Below are 13,816 nucleotides of genomic sequence, written 5' to 3' on the forward strand. Positions count from 1 at the left end.
CATTAAATTTATAAATAAATTTTTGTGGAAATCCTTTAGATTATTAGAATGTAAATACTTAATTAAAAATAATTTTGACACAAGTCAACTATAAATTTAAAAAAATTGTTTTAAATACCTTTTTTTTTTTTAATGTGGTGGAGGATCAAACCCACACATGCTAGGTGAGCACTCTATTACTGAGCCACAACCCAGTCCTATAATTTTTTTAAGAATATCTATTTTTTTAGATGTTGATAGACCTTTATTTTATTCATTTATTTATATGTGGTGCTGAGAATTGAAACCAGTGCTTTACACATGCTAGGCAAGCATTCTACCACTGAACTACCACCCCAGCCTATGATTTTTTAAAAAATATTTTTAGTTGTAGATGGACACAATACCCTTATTTTATTTATTTTTATGTGGTGCTGAGGATCAAGCATAGTGCGTCACATGTGCTAGGTACTCTACCCCCAAGCCACAACCCCAGCCCCAACTATATTAACTTTGAAATAAATAAGCAAGATATGTGACAAGTTTTATTTGCTTTTAAATTACATGAATAGAACAAATACATTAGTCAAAATAAATTTTCTTGCATTTTATAGAAGAAAAAGAAAGTGAAGTGAAACTGTAGGAATTGCTGAACTTCAGATAAATGTTTCTTCAAAACAAGAGATATTAGTTCCTAAAAGATTCCTCTAAAGTTAAAAAAAAGATTAAGAAAAACATTAAGCCATTGGGTTATTACAGTTTTTTAAAACTACATGTTTCTTAATGGACATATGTTTACATTTACAGATACTTAACTTAGTCTCCTGTCTCATAAAACTCAGAAGACACCATGGATGTCTAAACTAAGCAAAACAATAGAAGCCTCTTTTCATATTAAAAAAACAAAACAAAACAAAAAAACTTTGAAACCTAAATCTACCCTAATTTTATTTCCCAAGAAAATGTAATAAAGAATGGCTATCAGAAAGCAAACTATTGTACAAATCACTTTCAAGGAAAGAAATACATTATGGGATTATACTTAGAACTGGTAACAACTAAAAACCCAGGCAATGGCACACAAATTCAGAGGATCAGCCGGTCCTCTCCTCCCTCCTGAATTACCTGACCAATGGAAGCGAGGCTTTGTTGTTTCAGAAAGCACTGTTTTTTACATTCCATCAATTGTTCAAAATCACGCCACATTTTTGCTTGTTTCATGTTGGGACCATGACTTTCTCGTACAGCTTTTTGTTTTTCCCGGAGTTTCTATCATTTAAGAAAAATCAAGAATAATTAAGTCTCAGTTATAGGGATTTACTTCTAGTGTTATAAGTCAGAGGGATATGGAATGCTTTGTACACTTGATGAAAAATAGTTAAAAAACAAGGTTCTCCTATAACATGTCAGAACTGAGATTAACAAAGCTAATTAAGTTTAAGGTAGATGTAGAACAATCTTAAGTTAAACAGAACAATATAAAAGGAAGGGAGGGGGAAAATAAAGAGAACTAGGAAAACAGAATAGTGTCATGGTATAGAATGCAGATTTTGGAAGTCAGAAGATGAGTTTTAACTTTAGCTTTGTCACTAGAAGAAGAAAGTTCTTCAGACCTGTTTTCTCAATTGTCAATTAAGAATAATAATGGGGACAATAAAATTATCTGCCTTATAATATTTTTCACATGACAATAGACATGGAAATACTTGCTAAGCTACGAAGTGTTACATATGTTGTTGTTACTAGATGATGCATCCTATCCTGAAACAGTATGTACTCTCTGTATGTTCAAATTAATCAATTATATTCATATCTTCCTTAGGGAGAAGACAGGGATTATTAAAAAAAAAATAGCACTCAGTAGGCCAAAATCCTTCTCAGAATTGTTTTTGTTACTAACAACCTAGATGGTTCCACCTGCCAAAACTGTTTTACTTGTTGATTTTAAAACTACAAACAGAAGTAAAAAAATTTTTTTGATTTAATTACAAAAATATAATTTACTTCTACATTATGGGAGATTGAGGAAGGCTGACTGAAAGGAGGGACAACACAAACTCAAAAGAGAGAAGAGAAGAGGGGAATGGAGAGAAGACAACAGTGTACATAAAAGGAAACCGTGTGACAGAAATATCTACACTGACGTGGAGTATGAGGAAAATCACCAAGAGGGAGAGAAAAACATACGAAGACATGGAAGCAGGTTACACAGGAACAGCCTCATCTTTTCCTCTTTTAGTACAGGGTAGATCTATTAGCTGATCTAAGGACAAATGAGAGTGGTGGTGGCAGGTACTTGACCAGATGAGAGGATAAACTAAGCTGGACAAGATTCAAGTTACTTCTTACATACTACCCACCCCAGCTAAAGAGCAAGGGAAAACAAAGTATAAATTTAAAATATAACCAGCAAAATTTTTATGCCATACCTAGCATATGAATACATCTACCTAAGTTTATATGTTATATATAATATAACTTACCAAAAACATTTTTATCCTCTTAAACTAAAGCAAAAGTATTTGGAAAGGACATTAAAGCAGACCAAGAATTTTAAGAGTTCTGAACATGATTTTAAATTAAGATACTACTTAAATTGTAACTTTTTTTACATTATTGGAAAAATTTCCTTGTCAAAAATCCTAACAACCTATAAAAGTTTATTTAAAGAACCAAAGACAGGATGTTGGTACTGTCTGTATTAGAAATATTAAATTTAATTTGCTTTGTTACTGTATGTATGTTTGAAACCTTTAACTTTATGAATACAACTGACTGTAGTATGTAATATATTTAAGCTGATTGTCATTTAATACAGATTTATTTTGTTTTTAGTTATGAAGTACAAGAAATAAAATATCACAGGTTTCATTCTTTTCTTTTTCTTTTTTTTTTTTTTTTTGGTGGTACCACGGATTGAACCCAGGGGCACTCAACCACTGAGCCACATCCCCAGCCCTTTTTGTATTTTTGTTTAGAGACAGAGCACACTGAGTTGCTTATGGCCTTGCTAAATTGAGTATCACTGTTTTTTAAAGGGGGAGGGGAGTCTCAATTAGCCTGAGGATGGCTGCAAATGTCCTGTCTGTGCTGGTTTGAAGGGCTTAGACTACTATCATTTTGAAGACTAGGTTAATCTGTGTTTGCCTTGAAATTTTAGATCTGTTCTAGAACCTTTGTTTACGATTAAGGAACTTTGTTTTTTAAATGACACAGTGGGGAAATTGGGGAAAAACTAGTCACTGGCTCATTTTGCTTAAATGACAAATTGCTACTACCACTTTCCTCAAAGATTTTGCAGTAGAACACTATACTGGAAGGGGGAAAGAATTTTTTTTGGTGCTGGGGATCAAACTCAGGACCTTGTGCATGCTAAGCACGTGCTCTGCCACTGAGGTACACGCCTCCAACCTAAGAATAATCTTTAATTAGATCTGTCAATTAAGTTTGGATCTTTAATAGGATTCGGGGCTTAACATATATTTCTGTACACATCAGCATCCATTCAGATATTTTTCAAAACAAGAGAAATAAAAGTGTTTTCATATTATTTAAAATGAACTCTTTGGATGGAAGTCAATTATTCAGAATCACACTGAATCCTCAAAACAAATGATGGTTTATAACTTGATTCAAAACATTCCTTCAAACATGAACATTATTCTTTTTTATCCTATAAAGAAATCGCACATATTGAATTCATAAGTTGTCTGATAAATGAAGAATCAGCTTCAGAAGGTTTTCTTTAATTTCTATTTACTCTCATTAATGTAATGATGAATAATGGCTATTAGCCATTTATTCACAAATCACAAAACCAGAACAGAGGAGTGCTTCTTTGAGAAATGGCTGAGTCTAGGTTTGGGACAGGAAATGTACAAGAGGAGCCTCTAGGTTCACCTTTGTCACACCAGAGAATAAAGACGCTATCAAAGTCTACTAAGTGTTATTTCAGAAGGATTCAGGAACTGACTTCTAGAGACTCCCACTGCCCAAACATGGGACAATTTGAGCACTTATAAGAATAATACTTATAATAGAAATGTACCAAATATATTCAATGTGGAAGTCATACAAATACTTTTGAAGGATGATAATCAACTCATCCATTTTGAAAACCAGTCAAGTGGTATTTTGAATCAAGTGGTATTTCTGCCTTTCTTATATGATCTGTACCTCAGGGTAACTAAATAGCTGATAAGGATTAGAATTATTATGTTAGAATTATTATTATTATAGAATTATTTCAGCCAATAAATGAAGAGGGAACAACTTAATTAGAATGTCACCATTTTGCCCCCTCTCATGAATTATGTATCTAGGAATTGATTATTAATGTCTGTCTACATCACAAGAAGAAATCCTTCTGATGGAAGTGCATACCACTACCTAGGAAGTATTCTTGTCAAATATCAAAACATTTACCAATTCACAGGATATACTGGGGACAGAAGAACATTCTGATTGATACCACAGGGATACCATCAGCAAAATTTAAAGTGTTGGAAACTCATCAGGACAAATGACTAGACTTTTTTCTTCCAACAACTCCAAAGAAAAAAGATGGAGGAATAAACTATGAAGACTTAAGAGATTACCAACTAATAGCAATGCAAGGACTTTTATTAGAACCCTGATTCAAGCAAATAAGTCATTAAAAAAACAAAGAGACAACTGGTGAATTCTGAAATTGATTATTGGATATTATGAAATTACTGTTATTTTTGGTGTGAGAATGGTATTATAGTTATCTTCAAAAGCAGCTTTATGACACATACTAAAATATGGTCAGATAAAAAAATTGGGGGCAATGGGTGAGACTACATATAAAACAAGACTGGCCAGGAGTTTAATTATTGAAGATAAAATGATGGGTATACATGGATGTCTTCTCCACTTTTTACACAGTTTTGAAATTTTCCATAATAAGATTTTAATAATGAAGACTATATCTACCCTATCTCCACTGTTTTCTATACCATTTGTATTTCTGAAGTTCACCTTTAGAATAGTACTCATCAGTTTCTAGGAGCTAATTCAGCTTTTATGTAAAAGCATAGACACATGTATGTTTTAAATAATAATTCAGACCAGAAAAGTAAATAAGGATCAATAATTTTTCCATGGGCAATTTACTGAGTCAGATAACAGCTAATCAGTAATGCATTAAAATAGAAACAAAGCCATACTTTTTCATTTGTGCTTTAAGAATGGACAAGTTTCAGTTTTACATATATATAGTGTATAAATGAAATTACTTCCATGTTGCAGACTCAAGAATATTTACAGTGAAATTAAATACCCACACACAGTCAGTATTGTAAATGAAAAATTGTAGCTAAACAATCCCTAATGATGATGCTACAAACTTCATAATTAGAAAATATAATGAGAACATTTGATTTTCAATAGTGAAACTAAAGTAACGTAGAGAAGAAACTCAAGAGATTAATCAACTAATAACAATGTATGGACTTCTATAAGGATGCTGATTCAAACAAGAGACAAGTGGCGAACTTTGAACATTGACTAGATATTTAAAGAAACAGAAGATATGGGGGATTGTGAAGCATGGTCAGCCTTCACCATTTAAAATCATTGATGATGACCTTAGAACTCATCTTGGTCTTTTAATTTTTAAGTTTCTAATCTACCTATTTCAGTTTAAACATGAAGAAATGAAGTTTTCAAGGGGCTTGTCCAGGACCCCAGTCTAGGACTGGAGCCACGCCATTTGATAATGGGTCATCTTTCTTCTGATTGGTTAACAGAGGTCTTTTTTTCTGCTAAGAATGACAGAGCTAGTGTTGTTAAAACATGTTGTTTTATGAAGTCAATTTCAACAATTAATTTAGTTATTTAATCCTGATGGTCAAGGCCTTTACTATCTACTACCTCTTTTTGCAGGAATAGCCCAGAGAAGTGAGAAAACAAGACTTAATCACAAACTTCTATTTCAATAATCCTTATATAATTCTGGGAGCTGAATATTTTAAGTAAGGTACTATAGTTGAGATCTTGAATACTCCCTCAAAGATCCATGTGTTAGAGCCTTGGTCGCTAGGGTGGTACTACTGGGAGGTGGTAGAACCTTTAGGAAGTAGGGCCTAGGGGAGTTCCTTAGGTCACTGGAGGCGTGCTCTTAAAGGAGACTGTGGGACCTGACCTGGTTCTGGTCTTCCTCTATTGCTTCCTCATGACGTGAGCAGTTTGCTCTGCTATGGGGTCCTTGCCATTGTCATCTAGTACTCTCATCAGAGGCTTAAAACCAATGGGTTTGCCTGATCGTACATTGGAACCTCTAAAACCGGGAGCCAAAATAAACCTTTTTTATTTGTATGTTTGTTGTTTCAGGTATTTTGTTATAGCAACAGCTAATCCATAAGGTTTTACAACTGTTTATATTACATGAATCAATGTATGTAAAGGGCTTAAACCAGTACTTAATAGTAAAAGCTTTGTGTTTATTAAATAAAATAAATGAATAAATATATGTATATTTCATACACAGAAAAATGTGAAAATAATCTGAAAACTGTAATAAGAAACTTATCATGAACTGTTATTTAAAGTTAGATTTTTTTTCCCCAAAAATTCTGCTGTGGAGCTGAGACTGTAGCTCAGTGGGAGAGTGCTCATTTAGCATGCATGAGGCCCTGAGTTTGATTCCCAGCACCCAAAAAAAAAAAAAGTGAAGACCTAAAGGATTTTTTGTTTTGTTTTTGTTGTTGTTTTTTTTTTTTTTTTTTTTTTCAGTGCTGGGGCTTGAACCCAGGACCTCATGTGTGCTAGGTAAGTGCTCTAGCACTGAACTGCATCCCCAGACCCTGATTTCCTAAGGAAGGGTTTTCATCTATGAAAGGATTTAACAATTTTCCCTCAAAAAACTATACTATAGCCTTTTAAAAAGAAAAAAAATGTCACAATCATGAACTAAAAGACTGAATTAATTAGATACATTTAAAAAAAGAAATAATTCTTACCTTTCCAAGGTTTTCTTGTTCAGCAATATTTTTGGTATACTGTTCCCTGGAGAGTCAACATAATGATTTAGTTTCATTTACTTCAACTGATTCAATCATACAACTAGATTATAATTTAACAGATCTATCTAAATATATTAGTCAATATAGTTTAAAATGGGTATTGGAGTCAAAATTAAACCCATTTTCAAATACTTTGTCTTTCCCCATCTTTAGCCAGTTCTGGCAAATAGTAATTTAAGAAAAAAAAAAAAAAAAAAAAAAAAAAAAGGAGACAAAACATTGCATAGGTAATTAAGAGAATTAAGATGTTAAGTACTATTTCTGGTTATTATACCCTTAAACAATGGCAACCTATTTGTTTAAATTATACCTTAACAAGGCTTGCAGGAGAAAGGATACACATTTTAAACATTAAATAGTATGTAATTCTGCAATTCTATTTCTAGGAAATCATTCTATTAAAAAAACTCCCTGAAGTTAATGAACATAAAAACAAAGGTTATTTACATCACCAATGCTTAGAACAGGAAGAAATTTGCAAACAAACTAAATGTCTCTAGAGGGGAGAAATGTTTACAGAGATGTATTAGCAAATGCCTGGGAAATGGCTATGGCATCACACGCACCAAAAAGGCGTGGCCACGTGGATAGCATCAATTTCTGTGCACACTGTTTCATAATGATTATTTCTTGTTTTTACAAGTATTTCTTTTATAAGCTAAATAAAAATAAGTTTTTTAACCTATTTACAAAAAGTTTTATTCTACTACTTTTAAATATATCAATCACTTCTAAATATTATACACACATATAATATATTATACGCCTCTATATACATATATATTCCACATATGAACTTGTCCACTATGTACACAGCACTGGTAAATAAAATTGCACATGTAGCAAGGGTTATAATCTGAGGTATCTTCTAATATGACCGTTTTGTCCTTGAACCCTTCCCTATTCACTTCCTTCTCACTACTTTCAGTCCAGTGTACAAGTACAGGCATATGTAATGCTTAGAGATGGTTGAACAAATTCATATCCAGAAGTCATTTACAAAGTCCAAGCTTTCCTATGCATTTCAACAAAAATGTACAAAATGTGCTAATTTTACTACTTGGTCATACACTGGCGACCTCTTTAATATCTACAGACAAGATGTTGCAAAATTTGGACTCATTTGTCCATCATATGCTGTTTACAAAGCAAAACAAAATGCACAAAACACAGAAAAGTGATGTCTTAAATCTCTATGTATGGACACACTAACAAACACACATTACCTTTTGTAATTGCTTCCCTCCCACCTCTTCCACGTCACTGAACAAGTACAGATGGTATATACTGCTTACAGAGGTGGTTTAACAGTTCCATTTTCAAAAGACAATATTTTATATGAATTTTAGCAAAAGGACATTTACAAAGTGATATTTTACTACCTCTACATTTAACATAGATGGGCACTTCTAACCATCTAGATAGACTAGATGTTTCAAGTAAGGACTCAATTTGTCCACTATGTACATGACAGAAAAATAAGTTTTAATGTAAAAAAAATTTTTTAAATGTCAAAAATTTAAAAAAAAATAAATAATTTGTCTGGACTGTACAAGACAAAAATAAGATATAAAGTAGGTGACATGTTAAGGACAAAGATTGAGAATAGAGGACAAAGGAACAAATGTCAAAGAGTATTAAGAGAGACTGTAGACCTTATATGTGAATGTAAATAGATTTGTTTTCGTTTTTCTGTGAAAAGCTGTATTGTTGTACTTAAGAAAATTAAACAATATAAAATTGAGATGCTAAGAAATAATAAACCACAAAAGAGAAAATATAGCACCCTAAATGAAGGAAGAGTGTTATGCATTTGTGCAAAAAAGGGATATGACAAGTGATTAGAATAGAGAGAATGACAATCAAAAGTACCCAGGGTCCTTTCAGAGCCTAAGTGAAGATAGAATCTATGCACAGGAATGAGGGTGGAAGAGAATAAATACTTTTTTTTTTTTTTTTTTGTAGTGCTGGGGATCGAACCCAGGGCCCTATGCTTGTAAGGCAAGCACTTTACCAACTGAGCTATCTCCCCAGCCCCAATAAATATATTCTTGATGAACTTTCATTTTCCTCTTAAAATTTTTAAGACAAAATGTTTGCCTTTCCAGTGCACCAAAGAAAAACAGCTAGGAGGATATAAATGACATATTACTCAGGAAGAATGTATAGGGGCTGGGGCTGGGGCATAGTGGCAGAGTGCTTGCCTAGCACATATGGGCACTGGGTTCCATCCTTAGCCTTGCATACAAAAATAAGCAAACAAAATAAAGGCATGCTGTCCATACACAACAACAACAACAACAACAAAATTAATTAAAAAAAAAAGAAGAATGTATAGCTATAGCTCAGATAGCTTTAAATAATTCATTTATTATCCTAGGCCTCAGAATTATTCAAATTTTTCTTGCATTTCCCGTTATATAAAAATTTCTCAGTAAACTAACAGGTTCAGTATGATATACCCAATTTTAATTTATTCAATAAAATCATTTAAGTAATAATTATGGGGGTCTGGGGTTGTGGTTCAGTGGTAGAGTGCTTGCCTAGCACACGTGAGGCACTAGGTTTGATCCTCAGCACCACATAAATATAAATAAATAAAATAAAGGTATTGGGTCCATTTACAATAAAAAAAAAGTACCTGGAAAAAAATAATAATAGGGCTGGGTTGTAGCTCAATGATACAGCACTTGCCTGGCATATGTGAGGCACTGGGTTCGATCCTCAGCTCCACATATAACTAATAAAATAAAGGTCCACTGACAACTAAAACAATATTTAAAAAAGAACATTTAAAAAATAATAATAACAGAAAGAGAGAGAGGGAATATTACAGAATACTTGTTCTGTGTTAGGTGTGCTCTGGGTTTCAAGTAGAAAACAGGACAGACAGAGCCTTTGCCCTCCAGGAATTCATGCTATATACATGTGAAAGCACTGCTATGTGTATTGTATTACTTGATTCTATAAATGTTGCTCTCATTTTATAGATGATGGAGTGACCTGTCCAAGGTCACACAACTAGGAACTGAAAAACTAGGTTAGAATAAAGTTTTATGGGCTGAGGAGATAGCTCAGTTGGTAGAGTGCTCACTCTCACAAGCACAAGGCCCTGGGTTCAATCCCCAGCACCGCAAAAAAAAAAAAAAAAAAGAAAAGAAAAAGAATAAAGTTTTATGATTCCTTCTCTAGTATCCTGAGCTGTGATATGCTGCCTCCTTAAATAACATTAAAATTTTCAGACAATTTTTCACAACCAAGTTAATTTCTTATACTTTTGGGCTCACCAGAAATGACAGTAAAATTTGAAAATGGAATAACAATAAAAATACTGCGTCCATGTTGATACTTTAGGTAATGTATTAGTGGGATTAGAATATAATCAAATTCATTTTAATCATAATATTCTTATGTACTATTATAAAAATGGCACAATATTTTTACACAGGAAAACTGGGGAACGATGAAGATTTATAATGATTTTTAAATGATGAAAAAAGAACATCTTGCTAGAAAAATGATTAGAAAATCAATAGTTCAGAAGCAATTATTTCCTTCTAGACTATTTATATTGATAACTCAAAGAAATGGAACTTAATTTTTGTAACCTTTTTATTTTTCAAGAACAAAATAAACTATTCTCATTTCTTAGCACTGACTCTACAGATTTAAACAGTTTGCACTCAGCAAAAGAATCAGAATGAGAACATTTTCAGTTTAATGTGTGAGTATGTATTAGAAAAAAACATTTATCAATTTATAGGACATTTTCTGTCTGGCTTGCATTCCAGTGTACTATATACATATAAAAATTCAGACTCTGCAAAAACACTATTTCTTAGATTTCTTTTTGTAACATTAATGCATATGTCACTCAAAATCTTAAATACAGTCTCAAATAAATGTGACTCCTAAACATCAAGTTCTTATTGGATTGTGAGAGCAAAACATGTGAACTGTGATGAGGGGCAAAGAAAGCTTACCTTGTTTAATGACTGAATTTTATAGCTGGCAATTCAACTATAAGTGAATTTTTTAAAGACAGGATTTGATTTATTACAGTATGCCACAAGCTAGGATTACAAAAAGCATCACCATATAAGGACTAAGTAGTATTTATATACTCTTCTCACTTTAAATGCTGGCACACTGCAATCACATCATTTCTAGCTCAAATGCAGTCATCACACTGCACAATTAACAGGCAGATGAAAAGAGCCCAGCCATGTGAGGCTTTAAAAAGAGACTAATGTTAATGCTTTAAAAAAGCAACTATAGGGCTGGGGATGCAGCTCAGTGGTAAAGAGCTTGCTTATTGTACATGAGGCCCTGGGTTCCATCACCAGCACCAACACACACACACAAGCAACTATAAAATTATACATATTTCTGAAGATGAGAAGTTTTGCTTAATGGTTATAAAAGTTTCTATTTGCAATGAGGAAATAGTTTTGAAAATATATAGTAGTTATGGTTGTACAGCATTGTCAATATAATCAACGCCAATGGGACTGTATGCTTAAAAATGGTTAAAGTAGTAAATTTTGTTACATATTTTACTACATTAAAAAAAGTAAGCAAGCAAGAAATAAAATTACAGGTATTTCTATTTAGTAGCAGGGCTGGAGTATTCAAAAGATGTTTAATATTATTTAGTCCTAAGTAATAGCTTAGCATCTGCTTACTTAACTACTCTGAATTTGTGTAATTCTATTTTATTTATAAAATATCTATAAGTGAAAACATTAAGTAACTCAATATAAAAAATATCACTTGCCTAATTGCCTTCCTTTTTTCTTGTTGATCAGAAGAGACATATGCCTTCATCTCATCAGTAGCACGACGAAGCTGAACTTCTAGGTTCTAAATGGAAAGACAAGTTTCAGGGAAGTCTGATATAGAAAAAACTCAGAAAAGTTTCTGATCCACTTTCTTTGTCTTACCTTAATCATACAATTTGTATAATGGTATTTACTTTCTTCTTGAAGACATTCTTCACGGAGTCCTCTAACTTCCTACAATATATAAGTTTAAATGGGCAATATTATTGAAAGAGTAAGACAGATGGAAAAAGAATGCCTTTCAATGTACAACAAAAGAAACACCATTACAGTCATTTCTTCTGCAATTATAAATCGTTTTTACTCTAACAGAATAGGTTTCACTTTTTTTTAAGAGATGATTCATATTACTCCAAAACTTCTGGGTTCAGTTATTCATTTAAGTTCTATTGTGTGTCCAGCATTGTCTTAAGTGCTGGGGACACAGCAGTGAACAAGCCAGTCAGGTCCATTCAAGTAAAGGAGACAGGCTTATATAAACAAGAAAACATGAAGTAAAGGTTATTTTAGGAGGGATTAGTACTACAAGAAAACCCAACTGTAGAATGTGATAGGGAGACAGGGTGGGCCATGCTGGGGAGAAGTACAAGGTGGTCAGAGAAGACCTTTCGAGGAAGTGATGTGCAGGCTTAAACCTGCATGATGAGAAGGAGAGAGTAAAGCAAAGAATTGAGGGTAGAGTGTCCCAGACTGAGAGAAGAGCACATGCAAAAGCCTGGAGGTGAAAATGAGCTGGGCCTGGCTGGATTCAGAAGGAAGCCCATGTGGCTGGAGCTCCATGGATGAGAATCACAGCACATTGATATCAGGTTAAAGATGTAGGTGGGCCTTGTACATCAGTTTGGAAGTCAGTTGTTTTTTTTTTTTGGACCTGGGATTGAACCCAGGGGCACTCAACTATTGAGCCATATCACCAGCTCTTTTTTAATTTTTAAATTTTTTTAGAGACAGGGTCTCACTAAGTTGCTTAGGGCCTCACTAAATTGCAGAGGCTGGCTTTGAATTTTCGATCCTCTTGACTCAACTTCCTGAGCTACTGGGATTAACTGGATGGAAATCAGACTTTAAGTGCTATGGGAAGCCAATGGAGGATGGTTTAAATTTTAAACAGGTTTCTTTTGACTACTCTGTGGAGAATAAAGACTAGGAAAGCAAGAGTGGAAGCAGAAAAGCAGGTAGAAGATTACTGTGGGAATCTAGGCAAGGGATAATGGGCCCTGGACTTCAGCAACAGTGGTAGAGATGGAAAAATTCAGGGGGTACACATAAAGTTTAAAGAAATACTTCTGAAGTTTAGAAGACAGGCCAGGGGATGATGATAAAGATTTGAGAATCTTTTAAGACTGATGTAGTGAGAATGTGCATACACTGCAGTTTTTGCTAAATTGTTATAATAAAAACTCTCTTCTTACCTGTTCTAATTTGGACCGATTGCTTTCCAGGCCTGCTGCACAGCTGTCATACTGGGATTTCTTTTCGTCACACTCCTGGGTTAGTTCCTAGTATGAAAAGGGCAAATGATTGAGTAAGTGAAAAACAAAGGCCTACAATGTGGCTCTGAAACAATGCGTGCCCTTGTCGGTCTTGTAACTTAACTCTAAGCTTCTTGGCACACTTAAGAGTTATTTATACAACACTTGGACATTTGAGAATTATGACAGATGGAAGTGCTGATAAGAATAATAGCTACCAGGTATTGAATTGTGTGCCAGGCTCTTTATTAGGAGCTGGGGATACATATGGTGAACAAAATAGCCCCCAGATTCTTCCCATCAAGTAACAAACAAGTAAACAGGCAAATGTGAGGTGCACAGGAGCACACAGGACACACACACACCTCGCCCAGGCCTAGGGATCAGTGAATATGACCAGTTCCTGGAGAAATTGAGCGTGAAGGATTAGTGAGATTCCTCAGGGGAAAGGTGAACAAGGGGAAGAGGGTATTTTTAA

General features: G+C 33.7%; 1 protein-coding gene across 4 annotated transcripts in view; it reads right to left on the bottom strand.

Moving 5' to 3' along the window:
• Nucleotides 1-494: 494 nt before the first annotated feature.
• Nucleotides 495-13,816, bottom strand: part of IFT81 (intraflagellar transport 81) — a 65,484-nt gene continuing 52,162 nt past the window's right edge. For 3 of the 4 annotated variants that reach the window (XM_079149534.1, XM_079149536.1, XM_079149535.1), the window contains exons 15-19: nucleotides 13,279-13,365; nucleotides 11,969-12,040; nucleotides 11,803-11,888; nucleotides 6,963-7,008; nucleotides 496-1,248 (exon numbers count right to left, since the gene is read on the bottom strand). In XM_079149534.1, coding sequence (XP_079005660.1) covers nucleotides 1,066-1,248; nucleotides 6,963-7,008; nucleotides 11,803-11,888; nucleotides 11,969-12,040; nucleotides 13,279-13,365 — 474 coding nt within the window. In that variant the 3' untranslated portion in view covers nucleotides 496-1,065. Of the gene's footprint in view, nucleotides 1,249-6,962; nucleotides 7,009-11,802; nucleotides 11,889-11,968; nucleotides 12,041-13,278; nucleotides 13,366-13,816 lie in introns of all 4 variants that reach the window. The other variant, XM_079149537.1, reaches the window with a different exon arrangement.

This window comes from Sciurus vulgaris (assembly GCF_902686455.1).
Source record: "Sciurus vulgaris genome assembly, chromosome: 8".
Classification (NCBI taxonomy): Eukaryota; Metazoa; Chordata; class Mammalia; order Rodentia; family Sciuridae; genus Sciurus; species Sciurus vulgaris.